Source organism: Balaenoptera musculus, chromosome 17 (assembly GCF_009873245.2).
Source record: "Balaenoptera musculus isolate JJ_BM4_2016_0621 chromosome 17, mBalMus1.pri.v3, whole genome shotgun sequence".
Taxonomy (NCBI): Eukaryota; Metazoa; Chordata; class Mammalia; order Artiodactyla; family Balaenopteridae; genus Balaenoptera; species Balaenoptera musculus.
Window position 1 is genome coordinate 72,437,546 of NC_045801.1, and position 17,944 is coordinate 72,455,489.

At 38.8% G+C, this 17,944-nt stretch overlaps 1 protein-coding gene across 1 annotated transcript in view; it reads left to right on the top strand.

Moving 5' to 3' along the window:
- ASPH (aspartate beta-hydroxylase) overlaps positions 1-17,944 on the top strand; it is a 220,265-nt gene that overhangs the window by 173,775 nt on the left and 28,546 nt on the right. Inside the window, 2 exon segments of the mRNA XM_036830432.1 lie at positions 865-954; positions 5,771-5,908. Coding sequence (XP_036686327.1) covers positions 865-954; positions 5,771-5,908 — 228 coding nt within the window.

Here is a 17,944-nt window from a genome sequence, read left to right on the forward strand (position 1 = left end):
TTAATGAGCAATGACGTTTATTTGAGTGTCAGTCAGTCAAGAGCCCAGATCACAACTCTCCTCTCATGAGTGATGCTTCTGTTTCATGCTGCTATTTTCCAACATTATGCAAATAAAATTTCTTCTGAGTAAAAGATAACGGGCTTCTTGTGAAGAGGCCTCAAAGATGCAGTTTTTTAGACATTTAAATATGTTGTATCTTCATCCTTCTTTTACTTTTCTAAATTCATTCTCTTGCTTTAATATTTTCTCTCTCTCTTTCTTGTTTTTACATAAATTTAAATTTCAGTTCTTTTGTGGACAGTGGGGATGGAAATCAGCTGAGTGTTTTAGGATAGGAGGTGTTTAATAAAATTAAAGATTCCAACCGGCTTTAATCCTGTTGTATGTTCTGTCAAAGATTTCATTGAAAAGTGAGGACACATTTGTTTTGAGTGGAAAAAAAATATTATTTGCAGTTGGGTCTCTATCATTTCAAACATCTATGAGCAACTAAACATTTTGGTTCAGAGATAAAAAAGCCTCTAGATGACATATGGTCAGATTTGGAGAGCAAAATAAATGTGATAGAAACTCCGACAAAGAAATTCTTTGAGATATTGAAATACGATTGCTCCTGCAGAGACAGTTCACAAAGAGTCATACTGATTTTGTGGCGTATTCCACTGTTAATTGATGATGAATATGTCGTTAAGTTGAACTTTATCACCTCCTTTTGGCTTTGCATTGTAAATGTTGACCAGTAACCTAACTGCCAAACTTCAATATTGAGGTGATTTTCTGATTCTTAGAAACATAAGTAAATCAATGAATTAAATCTGGTATTTAATTCTTTCATAAATACTGACACTGTCCTTTCTACAGGAAGGAATAGAATCTGGGGATCCTGGCACTGATGATGGGCGATTTTATTTCCACCTGGGGGATGCCATGCAAAGAGTTGGAAACAAAGAGGTAATGCATTCGTGAACTTTTTGTTCTCTTTAACGGAAGATAGAGGAGGGGGAAAGTATTTCTATGAGAGAGTTACAATTGAAAAAAATGTGTTAAGCATAAACTTTTGAAGGTGGTGATTTAAACTTTTTGTAACAACCTAACAATTCTTACTAATCCTATAAAGAATTTTTGGGATTTGACTTTATGATTTCTTTCAAGAGAGTATCTGAATAATCATGAGTAGCCTCTAAATTAGTGTGCCTGCGTGTATGTCTGTGTGTGTATCTATAGAGATAGATATTGCCTTGAAAAAATATTTTTAAAATTATGAAATGAAGAGATGTGTTTGAAATTTTTAAAATATTTTGAGATAATTTTACAGTTTGCCTAGATTTATTTTTAATTTTATTTTGGAATTTTAAAAAGTAGTTATTTTTAGGATGAAGTCTTTATTCAACTGATTCCTAAGCACACTGAACCCAGTAGTTAATTGTGTAATTTACCTTCCAAAATATTTAATGCCAAGTTGAAGATGAATACCTATAGCTATAATAATGACTGGTATTGACACAGAAAATATAGTAGCTAAAGCAAATCACATGTTTTCTTTGTGATTATCCCTTTTTTTCTGAGTACAGTGTCAGCTTCTTTAAACGTAACATTTGGTCATTAATCATGACATCATACAATGTAAATTCCCAAACTCTCACCATCCACTGTGGTTCACACAACATTGCTGGGCTGTCCTTCACCATCGCATGGCTCTAGGCTGGGCTGTCCTTAGAGGTCAGGGATCAAGGCTGTAGTGAGACCTTGGCTCTTTGTAGCCATGCATTCCATATATGTAATAAAGTGACATCTAAGGATAACATAGCTTCGGGTTTCTAAAATTAATAAGAACATGGGACCATTTGGACAATTGAGGGTTCATTGGAACAAGGGGTTTGTGATGGGGTAATTGCCAGCTAGTGACAGGAACCAATTTCGGGTAACAGAAATTTGGATGATTGACACTGTTTTCTTATACATTTCTATGTGTCTATACCTTTCCCCTTCTGACCTAACAGTCAATCAACTGGAATAGAATGAGAAATGAGAGACAAAGAGAAGAAGGGAGAAGAAATTGTTGATTAGTAGTCACTTTTGTGTTCCTTCATATCTTTTAAGATGTAAATGCATGCCTGGTACCTCCTTTGAATGAGAGGGATAAGAAAGATTTTGCTACAGTATCTAACACTTGATAAGTGTTCGTATGTGATTGCTATAAATGTAATTGTCACTAATTAATTTACCTTTCAACATCTCATGGTCCAGGACAAAGGCAGATAAAAGAAGTCTGTGATTTAGTCTCACATCTTAGATGAAAACAGCCCTTACTTCAAGGGCAAAGAATTCACTACTACACATTGTTAAGGGCTTGGGATTTGAACCTATGGGATTGTTCTATCAGCTTAATTATCATTAAGACACAAAGAACAGCACAGTTCTTGAATTTAAAAGCTCACAAAGATTCATCCTTATAGGAGAAACAAGCCTATAGAAATGCCACGTTAGCATATTCTCCATATTAGATGTTGAATCTGAGTTGACTCTCGTGCTCTGAGTTTTCATACCAGGAAGCAACCCTCCTTCATGCTCTTAAGCTCTGCTCCAGGCACGAAAAGAGAAGCAGACCCACAGCCTCTGTGCTGCAGGGGCTGACAATAAAGTAGTTTTGACTTTTCTAATGGGATCATTTTGTACGGGCAGGAAGCGGGAGAAAGACCAATCATGATCCTCTCGTAGCAATTCAGCCTCAGCTTGTCCCAGAATTTCTGTGACTCCCAAATCCACATTCGAGCTCTCGTCTCCTACTCAAAGTCCACAATCTACTGCCTGCCTAGTTTCTCCGCACGTTGCCGCAGTGACAACTCACTTGTTCTCCTCTAAACCACGTTTCTTCCTGGGTTCCGGCTCTCACTGGATGGTATTGCCAACTCCCAGGATCCAGACTTGAATCAACTTAGCTCCTCCCTCTCCTGTGACAAGCCCCCTCCTCACTCCAGGCCGGTCAGGTCAGTCAGCTTCTTCGATGTCTGGCGTCCATCTCATCTTCCCTCTTGCTTGGTCGGTGCTCTAATTCCAGCCTTTGTTGCCGTCCACCTCTGTGACGGCTGCAAGAACCTGGCTGTCGGTTCCTGCTTTAGTCTTACTTTCTTCCAGGCATCTTGGGCTCAAGAACCCCATGGTGCAAAATAGAAATAAAGCCCTCTTCCCAAACAATGGCATTCCTGGTTCTCCCAGGCCAGTTGAACCACCTGTTCTCATCACAAGTGTGTGTCCCATGTCCCACTGTGCACCATGCTCCAGGCAGAACAGGCTCTGGCTGGGGTCACGTACCATGGGCCCCAAACGTGGCCTGGGCTTTTCCTGAGTTAGACTCTCTTGACGTACTATGTCTATGTAGTTCTGTAGTGAGTGTGTGTGTGTGTGTGTGTGTGTGTGTGTGTGTAAACTATACCTGGCATTAATTTGAAGTATAGTAGACTTTGATATAGACCACATTTAACAAGGTGCCCAGGTATGCTTTCTGTGTATTTTAGTATTCCTGTAAAGAGGACATTTTCAGAGGATTCTAACAGCTTGATCATGGATTTTCTAGCAACTTTTATTGGGAGGCAGTCTAGATGTTTAAAAAAAAAAGGAGTCTGGCTGAATTCATTGGGTCCCCTATATAATTGAAGGTATCATTGAAGATGATTTTTTAAAATTTCGAATAGATCACTTCACAGTTTTGTTTCTCTAAAAGTTAAATGGCAGAGGGTATAAAACCAAGGGCCCTGTTTGATGCACTTTGAGTGTCAGAAAAGCTCTTATGGGCAGTTAAACATGCCCCCGTAATCAAAGTCTCTTGCCCAGACATTCAGCCTGTTGACTGTTAAGGCCAAGACTGAAATCTAAGACTTCTAACTCCTGAACTAGAGTTATAAGTTTTGCTATAATATGTATATTAATATAATATGATAATAATATATTTTCCTATAATAATTTCTTTCTCACTACTCTAACAATATGCCTAGTCCTTAAAATGAATTGCTGATGATTAAAAATCTAATGGACTGTAAGGGTTTCCAAAAATCATCCGTTGTAATTAATAATGTTGTTTAACACTGAAAATTATAGGAAACAAAATCCTAAATTTAAATTGGACAAAAATAACTGAAATAGTCAATTTAATTTCAAAGGTAAAATGCTATATTTTTTGAAATCAGACAACCATGAGCTGTTTTTAAAGAAATTACTTTATGGTTACCACTTACACGTATTTCAAGGAAAACATATAAGTGATTAGTGTATACATTCTTAATTTGAGATATTGAGAAAGATAATTAAATAAGAAGATCCCTTGTGATAGTTTTTTTTTTTTTAATGATACAAAGATAGAAGGAAAGAGGAATAAATTGCCAATAAATTGCCCTGGGTGATAATTCAACATATTTAGTCTTTTTAAATCTCAGATTGAGCATTTGTAAAATGGAGCTATTTAGGGTTATTGGAAAGATCAAATGAAATTACGCATGCACAAGCTAGTAGTAAGCTGAAAAGTGTTACTGAAAATAGGAGTGGTTCTGCTATCACACTTGATTTTTCTAACGAAGGAAATTTTGACTTATGAATTTTAAGAGACTTAAAAGTTATTATTTCTTACATCTAAAGTAAGATGGGGTTTTATGAAGATATTCTTCTATCTTCTTACTCTGCTTGCTATTAACTGCCTGTTTTCACTGATCAAAATGTGTATTTGAAATCACTCTTCAAAAGTAATCATTAGATCAGAATTAAAATAATGGAGGGGATACCATTAGGCACACTCCTAGAACCGTCTTCCAGTCTAAAGACGATGGGGTGAGCACGGTGCAGGACGCATGTGGGGAGGGCCGCTGGGAGAGGTTATGGTTCGGGCGTCCTTTGAAGGGTACGCATGGAAGCCAGCTGTCCCTGAAAAGGCTCGTTAGTCTTCTTGGAGGCAAATTGTATCGTGTTACAGCTAGCCTACAACCGCAAATGTTATCCCTTATGGCAGGAAAAAAAAAATACTAGGAACAAAAATTCCCTTCTAAAAAAATCTAATGCGGGCTATCACTCTATTTACTGCTAACTCAGAATAATATTTTCTTGCGGTCTGCTTCTTTAATGGAGGATTTATACTTCGTTACCTTGGGACAGCCTTCTTCATGTGGACGTGAGAAGATTGTTCATGTTGCTGTCCGGGACTTCCCTGGCGGTCCAGTGGTTAGGACTCCCCGCTTCCACTGCAGGGGGCACGGGTTCAATCCCTGGTCAGGGAACTAAGATCCAGCATGCCGCTGGGCGTGGCCCAAAAAAAAACACAAAGAAGAAGTTGCTGTCCTTCTTAACATCCCAATTCAGTAAATGCAGATATCTGTGAAGAAATGATGAGAGTCATACTCCTTTCCTTTGAAAGGAAACACAGACTTTAAGAAATGAAAGCTAAAATATAAACATAGTCCCCTTTTGTGTCTTAAATGATTTACCCACTCAACAAAGTCCTAGGGTCTGCTGGACACTCCGGGGAGACCAGAGTGACTGCAGTGCAGTCCTGTGTTCAGAGAGCTTACAGCCTAGGAGTGAAAATAAAAAACACACATTTATTTAAAATAATAGGTCATAACCAGAGACCCAATCAAATAACAGTATTTTTGCCAGTGTAACAGATTTGGGCACCTGACTAGCAAGCTCTTTATTTAAAAGTCAGACCTTGTTGTTAGGGACTTTAATTGTAAAAGTAGTAAAACTGCTTCATTTGAAGTTCAGTCTTTCTGAACTCTTCCAGGCATATAAGTGGTACGAGCTTGGGCACCAGAGAGGCCACTTTGCATCTGTGTGGCAGCGCTCACTCTACAACGTTCATGGACTGAAAGCCCAGCCGTGGTGGACCCCCAAGGAAACAGGCTACATGGAATTAGTGAAGGTGAGTGTTAACTTTGTCGAGTCCTTGTCTGTCTCGTCCTCTAAATTCAAAGACGGCTTCTCATGGAAAGGAATGTCAGGGAGGAGATAGATTTTCTTTCCAGTGGCATTTGCAGAAAATATGACAAAAAGGATCTTCATCCCATCAGCCAAGAGTTTAGGTGAGATGGTGAAGAAAGAAATTTGCTGAAGAACAGATCTCAAATATTTTGGCTTTAGGACCCCTTTGCACTCTTAAAACTTATTGAGCCCCCCAAGGAGTTTTGTGTGTGTGTGTTGGGGGATTATATGTATCAATATAATTTTTAGAAATTAAAACTAAAAGGAAATTTAATCTTTTAAATGACTTCTATGAAAATAAAATAATAACTCCATTACACGTTAACATCAATAACTTTAAAAAATACATTTTCAAAGCAAAAGAAGTGAAGTGAGAAGATGGGAATTGTCGTGTATTTTTACAAATCTCTTTTGGTGTCTGGCCTAATGGAAGACAGGAGGGTTCTCACCACTCTTTCACCCATACACCCACCGGAGCAGTGATGTCATATGTCAGGTAGCCTCTGGAACACTCCACTGTGTGCTCATGAAAGAATGAGCATGAAAAGAGCAAATGACATCCTGGTATTATTAAGAAAATAGTTTTGATCTCGAAGACCCCCTCAGTGGGTCTAGGGAACTCCCTAGGTGTCCCTGGACAACACTTTGAGAACCACTGGTCCTGTCTATTAAAAAAATTAGATGTAAATACTTTTGGAAAATGTTATGGCAGATATCTAGGATATAGAAATGTAAGTAATTCTAACAACTTAGTAGCTTAAAAAAAGAAACAAAATATTGGAGGCTTTTATATTGGTAGATTAAATCTAAACTATAAGAATGTCTACTTTATTATTTTGGTACAGGCTGGTCAGAAGTTTAACTCTTGCCTTGATAAGCTCCTTCTTCTTAGAAACATTAATCAAATGGAAAGTAAATTAACTCGTACTTTCAATCATTGTTTTCTACTCAAAATGTAAAAGGTAGTCATGTATCTTATGAGCTAGAGGGGCTTCAGTGGTCTGGCCTGAGAATCTAACTGCCATATGTACATTGTTCATATAAGAAAATACATTCTGATTTTCAAACAACTGATTATCCATATCCAATGTGTATTTTTCAACACCACCAGGGAATTCTCCAGTTCTCAGGGGACACTGTCTGGGTGTCCTACAAAATGAATTCAGTTCTGATTCTATCTACCTGGAGATAGATCAGAGCCCATAATTTAAGGGCTCAGTCCCAGAACACTGACCCCACTTCAGATGCCAATAGCAAGTTTAGGTTGTCACCTGAGGTTCTGACCAACGGACTGTAAAATCAGAGGTTCCCCTATGACCGTCTCCTGGGGTTTAGTTTGTTAAGAGTGGCTCACAGAACTCAGGACATTTAGTTATGTTTGCAAGTTTATTGTAAAGGATATTATAAAGGAAACAGATAAACAGCCAGATGAAGAGGTACAAAGGGTGAAGTCCAGAAGGGTCCTGAGTGCAGGAGCTTCTGTCCTCATGGAACTGGGGTGCACAGCCTCCTGGCCTGTGGACAAGCTCACCCACCCAGAAGCACATCAAATCTTGTGGTTCAGGAGTTTTATAGAGCGTAATCTGCAGCACGCATGTCCATTCCCAGTGGTGGGCGGGCTGGAAGTTCCAGCCTTCTAACCACCTGGTCTTTCTGGTGACCAGCCCCATCCTGAGGCTATCTGGGGCCCCATGCTAAGTCGTTTTATTAGCATAAATTCAAGTGTGCTCAAAAGGGACTCCTTATGAATGACAAAAGTCACTCCAATTACTCAGGAAATTTCATGGGTTTTGGGAGGTTTGGGCCGGGAACTGGAAACAAAGACCAGATATATTTCTTATATTATCCGAAGCCACCCTCTGGGTTTTGAGCGCAGATCCCTTCTAACAAAAGAATCCTAACAGTAAACAGACATGGGCACATTACTAGATCTCATTCAGTCATTAATAATAACGAGTCCAGTCCAGTCTCACGTTATATGAAAGTACCTCCCAGGGCGAGGCCACTCAGGTTGGCAGGCCTCCGTTAGATCTCATAAGCTCCAAAAGTAGGAGTGGTCTTGGCAACATATGGCTTTACCCTTTCAGACATCTGGTGTAGCTGAGCTAAGAGACAGTATCTTTCCCTGAGCCTCTTCGAGATGTTAATGCAATATTGGATTTCCCTCATTATATACCCTATTTATTCACCCTCCTACCTTCAGCTATTATTTCTCCTTTTCTTCATTTATACCCTAACTTTTCCACCCTTGGAAAGGACATTAAGTTTGGCCACTGTGCTGGTCTGGATTGCAGGCGGCAGTACTAGCCTAGCAAATACCTCCTCTAAGTTCACTACCATTCAGGTGGGGTAGGGTTATCCAGGGGCAAAACTCGTGGGCTGTTTGTCCCACCAGGCAGTATAGCTACATTCACTCATCTGAGAGAGGTGAGAAGGGAAAAGCAAGAGTGACAAAATATTGATAATTTTGGAATCTAGGTGATGGATGTGTAGAGGTTTCTTATACTCTTTTCTCTACCTTTAAGTATATGTTTTACATTTTTCATAATTTTTTTGTTAAAGAACATCTTGTTCTTTAAGACCTATAAGACTTCAGCGATCAATTTGGTTTACTTGGGGAAAAGGAATTTTCAGTGAGGTTTCAATAAACTTGAGTTTCAATAAACATGAGTCTTCCTAGACCATGTTTATTCTGTATTTTATTATAAGATCAGTATACAAAAATCAATTGTATTTCTTTACACTAGCAAAAATAAACAGAAAAACCCACTCCCAAAATGAAATTAAGAAAACAATTCCATTTGCAATAGCTTCAAAAAAGAATATAAGATACTGTATTAGTTTGATACACCTTCAGTAGCAAAGTATCACAAACTAATTGTCTCACAGTTCTGGAGGCTGTAATTCCAAGATCAAGGTGTCAGCTGGGTTGCTTTCTTCCAGGGGCTGTAAGAGAATCTGTTCCATCCCTCTCTCCTAGCTTCTGGTGGTTTTCTGGCAACCTTTGGAGTTCTGTGACCTATAAATTTCTGCCATCATCTTCACATGGCATTGTCCCTGTTTGTGTATCGGTCTCTGAATTTTCCCTTTTTATAAAGGACACCCTTTGTAAAAGACACCAGTCATATTGGATTAGGGCCCACCCTAATGTCTTAATTTTAACTTTATTACCTCTGTGAAGACCCTATCTCCAAAAAGGGTCACATCCTGAGGTACTGGGGGAGTAAGACTTAACATGTAAATTTGGGGATCATCATCCAACTCTTAAAAGATACTTAAGAATAAATCTTACAAAGAAGTGCAAGACGTACACTGAAAACTACGAAATTGTACTGGAGGAAATTTCAAACCTCTAAAGAAATGGAAACACATTCCATGTTTATGGACCAGAAAACTTAATATTAATATAGCAATATTTCCCAAGTTGATATAAACTTTCAACACAATCTCTATCAAAATTCCACGTGGCTTTTTTTTTTTTAATGGAAATTGACAAACTGATCCTAAAATTCGTATGGAAACACAAGGGACCAAGAATAGCCAAAACAATTTTGAGAAAGAACAAAGTTAAGAGAACTTAGACTTGCCAGTTTCAAAACTTACTACATACAAATTAATCAAGACAGTGTGATAGTTCCGTAAGGATAGGCATATAGATCAGTGGAATAAGAATTGAAAGTACAGAAATAAACCCTTACATTTATGATTAATTGATTTTTGACAAAGGTGCCAAGACAGTGCAAAGGGGAAAGAACTGTCTTTTTCACAGGTGGTCCTGGGACAATTGGATATCCAAATGCAAAAAAATAAAGCTACCTCATACTATACGTAAAAACAAACTCAAAATGGATATAAACCTAAATGTAAGAGATAAAACTGTAAAACCTGTAGAAGAAAACATAGAAGTGTTCATAACATTATTGAGTTAGGCAGTGGTTTTCTTGGGTATGACACTGAAAGTACATGTGACAAAAGACAAAATAAATTAGATTTCATCGAAACCTAAACTTTTGTGCTTCAAAGGACATGATCGATAAAGTGAAAGTAAAATCCATAGAATGAGAGGTAATATTTGCAAGTCATATATCTAACATATATATATATATATGATATAATGAGAACTCTGATAACTCAATATAGAGACAGATAACTCGGTTAAAAAATGGGGAAAGATTCGAACAGACACTTATTCAAAGAAGATAATGAACGGCCGAGAAGCCTATGAAAAGGTGATCGATGACATTTGTCATTAGGGAAATGCAAATCAAAACCACAATATGATACCATTAACCCTCACTGGGATGGCTGCAGCAAAAAAGATGAACATTAACAAGTGATAGCAAGTATGTGGAGAGACTGGAACCCTGGAACTTTGCTGGTGGGGACGCAGAGGGGTGCAGCCACTTTGGAAAACGATTTGGCAGTTCCTCAAAATGTTAAACACAGAGTTAAGGCCCAGCAATTCTACTCCTAGGCGTGTACCCAAGAGAAATGCAAACATATGTTCATACAAAAATGTGTCCCTGAATGTTCTTAGTAGCATTATTCACTATAGAAAAAAAGTGACCAATAACCCAAAGGTCCATCTAAATGATGAATGAAGGAATAAACAAAATGTAGTATATTACACAATGGCAATAAAAAAGGAAGAAGCGCCAAGATCCATGGTACAGCATGGTGAACCACGTGTTACATGATTCTATCCATATGAACCGTCCAGAAGGCAAGTCAACAGAGAGAGGAAGGGGTGAGAAGCCAGGGACTGAGGAGAGGGCCTGAGGGTGAGCAGCTGCTCATGAGTAAGGAGTTACTTTTTGGTGTGATGAAAATGTTCTAAAATTAGATAGTGTTGATGGCTCACAGGTCTGTGAATACACTAAAAACCACTGAATTGTAAAAAGTTAATTGAGTGAATTTTATGGTATGTGAGTTATGGCTCAATAAATCTGTTAAAAATTGGGAAACTGTGATATGTACGTTGTGGTTCAAGTATGTTGAAAACTAAACAGGTTTCTGGGGGTTGATGAAGAACACCTAACTTAACCATCAGTGAGGCAGTACAGTGAGGCAGGTTAGAGCATCTGCTCCATAGCCATATTGCCTGGTTTTGTTGGTTTGTCTATTTCGTTTGGTTTTTCACTAAAGTATAATTGATTTACAATATTATGTTAGTTTCAGGAATATAACATCATGATTCAGTATTTTTACAGTTTGTACTCCATTAGAAGTTATTACAAGATAATGGCTATAATTCCCTGTGCTATAGAGTATATCCTTGTTACTTATCTGTTTTATACATAGTGGTTTGTATCTCTTAATCCCATACCCCTATCTTGCCCCTCCTCCTTCCCCTCTCCCCACTGGTAACCACTAGTTTGTTTTCTGTATCTGTGAGTCTGTTTCTGTTTTGTTATATTCATTTGTTTGCTTTATTTTTTATATTCCACATGTAAGTGATAACAGAGTATTTATCTTTCTCTGTCTGACTTATTTCACTATGCATAATACTCTCTAGGTCCATGCACGTTGCTGCAAATGGCAGAATTTCATTCTTTTTTATGGCTGAGTAATATTCCATTCTATATATATATACACCACATCCTCTTTATCCATTCGTCTGTGGATGGCAATACAGTGAAGCAGTTTAGAGCATTGGCTCTGTAGCCACACTGCCTGGTTTTGAATTTTTGGTCTCATTCCTTACTAGCTATGTGACATTGAGCAACACTTCTTCATGCTTCTGTTTCATTATCTGCAAAGTGCCTACGGAAATAGTGCTTGTTCCATGGCTGTTTATTTAATAAGTAAGTAGGAAGTGCTCAATAAACATTAGTTATTGTTATCATTTATAATTTTAATTTATGTGTTACCTTGTTTTCATAGGAAAATATTCTCTAGTTCCTAAAAAATTAGTCAGAAAGCAAATTTTGAAATTTTATGTATTATTGAAATAATAATATAACAGCTATCATGTATTAAATGCATATTTGTAATCATGGTGCTGAGCACTTTCGTATGTAATACTTCTCATCTTTACAACAACTCTTCAAGATAGGTGTCATTGTACCCACTTATGTTTGAGTAAGTAAGGATTAGAGAAACTAAGAAATTTGCCCAAGGCCCTATATTTAATAGGTCAGGGCTGGGATTGGAACTGAGGCCTCCTTATCCTCAAGTCCGTGCCTTCACTGGTACCTCACTGCGCCCTCAAAGTTACTGAGGTCTGCTCGGATGTCTCATGTTATTCTCCTTCTAGCCAATTAAATCTTTATTTCAGAATTCTGTCTCTCTGGGCTTGATTTCAGCCCTGCCTGTTTTAAGCTCTGCTTCATCTAAGAAGAAAAACAGCAAGTCCTGGGCGTTAATCACAGGGTCCCCAGCAGCACAGAATCTCAGAGTGTGTGACAGCTGTGGGTTGTGATTGTAAAGTCAGCTTTACTTTACTAACTACCTTGATTTGCAGAAATGTTAATATTGTATACGTTATGACTTAAAAAAAAGTAATTTCGGGTGACCACTCACCAGTAGTGAGTGTGACGAGGCAGAACTTTCTGTGTGAGGAACCCAAGGCCCAGAACCACTTAGTTGGCACACGCTTGCACATCAAGATTTTTTTCCATTTTCAAATTACAGATTTGACTGTTATGGATCATAGATCATCACCCAGGCGTTCATATTGGAAGGTGGAAGCCTTCTAGATGGGGTAGCTGCCATGTTTGGCCAAAATCCTTTTAGAATAATTACCCAGATCTGGCCCTTATGTAATGATTCACTGCCATGCATAGCACATTTTCATTTAAATTATTTTCATTGTATGTTCCAGTGAGCTGTAGAGTGCAATTTTCTTGAAGGCACGGGACAATGTTCAGTAAAATGTTATCATCTGTGTTGTTCCATTTTGTTGAATTGTCATTGTTTCCCCTTATTGTGTAGCTTGCAATTTGGCGATTCTGTGCACCGGGGGTATTAAGAGGCTGTGCAACTCGATGAAAAAAATTTAGAGAAAAATATCCCAGCGGAGTTTTCTCTTTTAGGCGTATGTTCATTAAAATTGAGTACTTTTTTTGCCCAAATAACAAATATGAAAACCCTAAGTGTTTTGGGGGTATTTAACAGAGAAATTGAAACAAAAATAGATTAATGTCTTTGCTAGGTTATAAATAGAAAAGGGAAAAGAAATCTCTTCCAGTGAGAGGAAAGCCATCATACTTGAGAATTTTGCTGTTCTTCTTTTTGAGATTAGCTTTTTGACCCAAATTATTCCATGGCTAATTTAGATGTAAACATGCATGCATTGAAACCGCTGTAGTAACCTGGAGAACACAACAGCCAATAGCAACTGAAAACCGTAGTTCAAAATAACCCTTTTCTATTTTTTTCCCTGCTACCTAACTCTGCATTCATCACTGGGAAAAAGGGAAACTCTTGCATGCTTTTTCTGAGTTTTTCACAGCACTTGCTCTGATAGAAACATATAGCATCGCAGATAAGTTTTCCTTCCTCATACGGTAGTTTTATTACAGTTGGAGAAGTGCCCGGTAAAACTTGCCAGTGTTGTGACACAGTGCGTAAGAATGATTGATTGAATGATACTCTTCCTGGCATTTTCTCTCAGACTCTGGCTTTTATTAATTAAGAAACCCGTTGTGTATGAATAATGCCACCTGGACAAAAATAGGACTTATACAGGAGTGAATTCGTGGTTCAACATTTGTATCTGTGTGATTAAATATTTGAATATTTTCACTGAACTGCTTTTGAAATGAATTGGATTGAGACAGAAGCAAAAATGTCAGACTTACAGTGGAATTAAGCTATAAAGTAAGAGGATTATCAATTTTATAGAAAAGTAAGTATCATACTATAAAGAAGTGCTGAAAGCAGTTTCTTAAGATTAATGTAATAGTTTAATCCTATTTTTCTAAATCAGACTTTCGACTTTTGGATTCCAATGATACTTTCACTAAAAATGACACTAAAAGGAGTCCACAGAATTTACAGAATTCGATGGTTATGTGATTTAAAAGTGAACTTTAGAAGCAGGTTAGTTTCGCTCTCTGCTCTGACACCTTGGGGAAGTCATTTCATCCATCTGGGCCTCGGTTTCTTTCTCTCCAAATGCAAAATAATTGCCTCAGTTCCTCCTCTCCTACGAGGTGCAAAAACAGAACAAAACACAACAAAACACCACCATCATGGATGTTCCCCTGTGTGTTTAAGTGTGAGCCCTTAATAAGAGCTGGCACTCTGCTACGAGTATAGGAGGGTCTAAGATGCCAGTTATGGCAACATATCAAAAGGGTGAAATATTAGAAATTCTTTGAATTATTTCAAATTAAAAGGTCATTTTCTTTCTCAAAGCAAAATTGATGAGTTTTCAATATTTGTCAGTTTTTCAAAAATGCCTAAAAATTGGCTTTATCTCTGGTCCACCTTGGGAGCTTGCAGTACAGTGTTTGACTTACAGACCCGGCACTACACTGCAAGCTGCATCTGTAGGTTAGTATGCCATTTGCAGTTCCAAAATTTTTGATCAAGTGGTGTTACCAAAAGCGGGATCCGGCTGCTCACTGCTCAAGAGCTGGCATCCGGGGATGGGGGTGAGTGGGCCAGGTGTGTGGAGGTGAACACCTGTCCAAAGGACAACCAGGGGCGAGAGCTTTTACAGGTGCAGGGAGGGGCTACGCACAGAAACGGCACAGGCAGCTCTGACGGTCATCTTGAAATAGGTCATCGGTGGTCTGACCAGCGTCATCTTGATTGTTTTAAGTACAGTTAATCTTCAGTTCCGGAGTCGGTTTGTTCCCATTTCCTTGAGGCTAATTCTCGGAATTGTGGCAGCTTGTGTCATGGCTACAGTCTGCTCATCATGTAGTTAACTTCTCCCACCTGATGGGGGTTTCAGTACCTATAAGACAGCTCACAGGATATGGCTCAGAATATTATCTGTAGCCCTTGAGAAGGAACTAAAGGTCCTTGACTTTGCTTACTGACTAAACTGTCATTGTTTTGTCCTGTTTGACTGCTTTTCTTTGCTTCTGCATTTTCTCACTTCTCTGATTAAACGTACTCTTTGGCTAAAGTTTTTCCACAGACAAAAGGCAGGCGGAGGACATGGGGGGCATAGACCACAGGGCCATGCTCTGTTTCAGTGGGTCATGATCTATATCTTAATATACATACACACCGATCGACGCATGTGCACATACACATTATAGATAACTTGCTTCTCTGTTTATCAAGTGGTTTATTTTATATATAAACAAAAAGTCTCTGTCAGACCTGCAGCCCCTTGAGATTAGGGGCTTTGGGGTTTTTACTCCCTCCTGACCTAGCCCGGTGCACCGTTCCCTGTGGGTAGAGCAGGGAAGGGACGACGGAACTTTATTTCCCCTTTTACCTTCCTCTGACTGAGAATGTTGGCTGGCATCCCTGCCAGTCTGGGCTAGAGTACAGGAACGTGGGTCTCCTTTGCACTCTTGTGTCCTTGGAGCCCTCAGGCTGTCTGCTTCTCCTGGCGATCTGGGCTATCTTTTTGCCTTTCTCCTAGGAGAAGAAACCCCTTTTCTCCCCCTCTTTAGAAAGCGCAAAATTCAGTCCTCCAAGACTCTTCTCTTGGCCTGTGCTAGGTACTTTACGCTATCCTTTCCCTGCAGTGAAGGATACGAGAGACTGTATATACAAAGCGGCAATGGCCAGACCATTTATAGAAATAGAACCTTGACCTGCAATCTGCAACAGCCTGCCAGGGAAACGAACCCCTTTTCTACAGCAAATAAACCAGGAAGCCAGCCTACTGTAAATCAGACTGACGGGAAGCCAGATTACTATCTCCAGTGGCAATGCAGAGAGCTAAACAATAACTTCTGTAACATTCTGCCCCGAATGGCCAGGACTTGATTAATAACTGACAGCTTTCCTAATTTTTGTCCCCGCTTCCGACTCAGGACCAACCAGAGAAAGTCAGATGTGCTCCGCTAACCAGTCACCGGAACACCCAGCTTCTAGGCAGCCTGTCTATAGCTTCCCCAGGCCAACAGCCTCCAATCAGGGCACCCCTGAAGCCTTCTCTTTTTTCACTAGAAAGTTTTCCCACGTCTCTGCCAAAACACTGGTGATGGTGGCAGACTCCCTTGCTTGTCTGAATTAATAGCCTTTGCTTTTCTCATTTGGTTGGAATGTCAGATGTTTTCCTTTATTTTTATATTCAAACTTGAAAAACGGGAGGTCTGATTAAGATGCACTAGGACCAGCAAGAGACTGCTCCTTCAATGCAACTAATTTCCCTAGAGATTTTATTAAAATCAGTTTGCTGTGAGAGCATTGCGCGCGCTATGGTGTTTGCTTGGATTTCATAACTTCAGCTCAGCGCTCAGGAGGATGTCTCTCTACCCTGGTATATTCTTTCTAAGGCGGGGGACCCTGCTACCCATGTCTTCTCATCACAGTGTAAAGTATAGGCATGTTTTAGCGAAGATTTAAGTAAACTGACTTTAAAAAATCAGATCTATAATTCCTAAAATGATTAACTATAGCCAGCATGTTCTTAGACAATTAGGTAAAAATGGTGTACATTTTAGTAATGCACCACTATTATCAATTCATTCTGACTCCAATTTAATGCGTAAACTTGGCCTGGAATAGTCTTCGACCACATGCCTTCTCTTAATTTAGAGTCAGAACCTTTCAAAGTACATACACATCTCTGGGACTTCTCAGTTGCCAATGTCTATATTTTCTCAATTCCCTTTTTTCTTAACAGCTAATCATACACAGTTACTTACCTAATCTTGCTTATGTTAACCTGAGCTCTGTGAATTCTTGTATTATGGATTGTTCACATGTTAAAAGCATAACTCTTCCTGACTTTTTCCATGACTATACTTTATTTTGCTGCTATAGACTTACTTGATTCCTGATCCCTTCCCATCTACTATTTGCTTTCTTAGCTGGATCTAGTTCTAACCTGAACCTGCATTAGTGTTACGAGTTACTTGTGTCCCCTCAAGAATTATATATTGAATTCCTAATCCCGTTAGTACCTCTGAATATGACTGTACTTGGAGATAGGGCCTTTAAAGAGGTAAAGTTAAAATGAGGTCATTAGGATGGGCCCTAATCTAATATGACTAGTGTCCTTATAAGAAAAGGAAATTTGGACACACAGGGGTGTATGCACACACAGAGGAAAGACCATGTAAGAACATAGAAGATGGCCATCTACAAGCCAGGGAGAGAGGATTCAAAAGACACCAAACCTGCTGACACCTTGATCTTGAACTTCCAGCCTCCAGAATTGTGAGGCAATGCATTTCCGTTGTTTAAGTCACTCAGTCTGTGGGATTTTGTTATGGCAGCCCTAGCAAACTAATGCATTAGTGACTTTCCTTACTTAGCAATCTGCAACATTTCCTAACTGCCTAAGCAAAAATGTTTCTCTGAATGGGCCTATTTTCCTCCATAGAAGAAGATATTTAAAGCTCAGTTGGATGAATTCTGTTTGATTTAGGACAAAATTAAAGTGATTTTATATCAAGCTTCAAGCATCATAATCAATTTTATCATCATCAAAGCACATCATGGAATTGGGGGGATACCAACTGTGATGCAAGGAAAGTGTATAGGCCAAGAGGTGAAGAAAAATTAGTTGACAATAAATCAATATATGGATTACCAGAGTTTCGTTTAAAATGTAAGCTATGATGCTGAGAATTCTTTCTTCTCTCTCGCCACTACCTTTCTATCACATGAAACATCATTGCTTTGGTGGTCTTTTGCAGACACATTTGAGGGACTAGTAAAGGCTTTTGCAGGCCAATAGGATTTTGTTTCAAAACTTCGCTAGAAGGTTGAATTATATATTACAAGATCCTTCTAGTTTAAGAGAAAAGAAGGTAAGCGGTCGAAAATAATCAGCTGTTAGAGCTGTCTAGAAAATATGAATGAGGAAGGGTTAAGCAAAACTGTACACACTCAT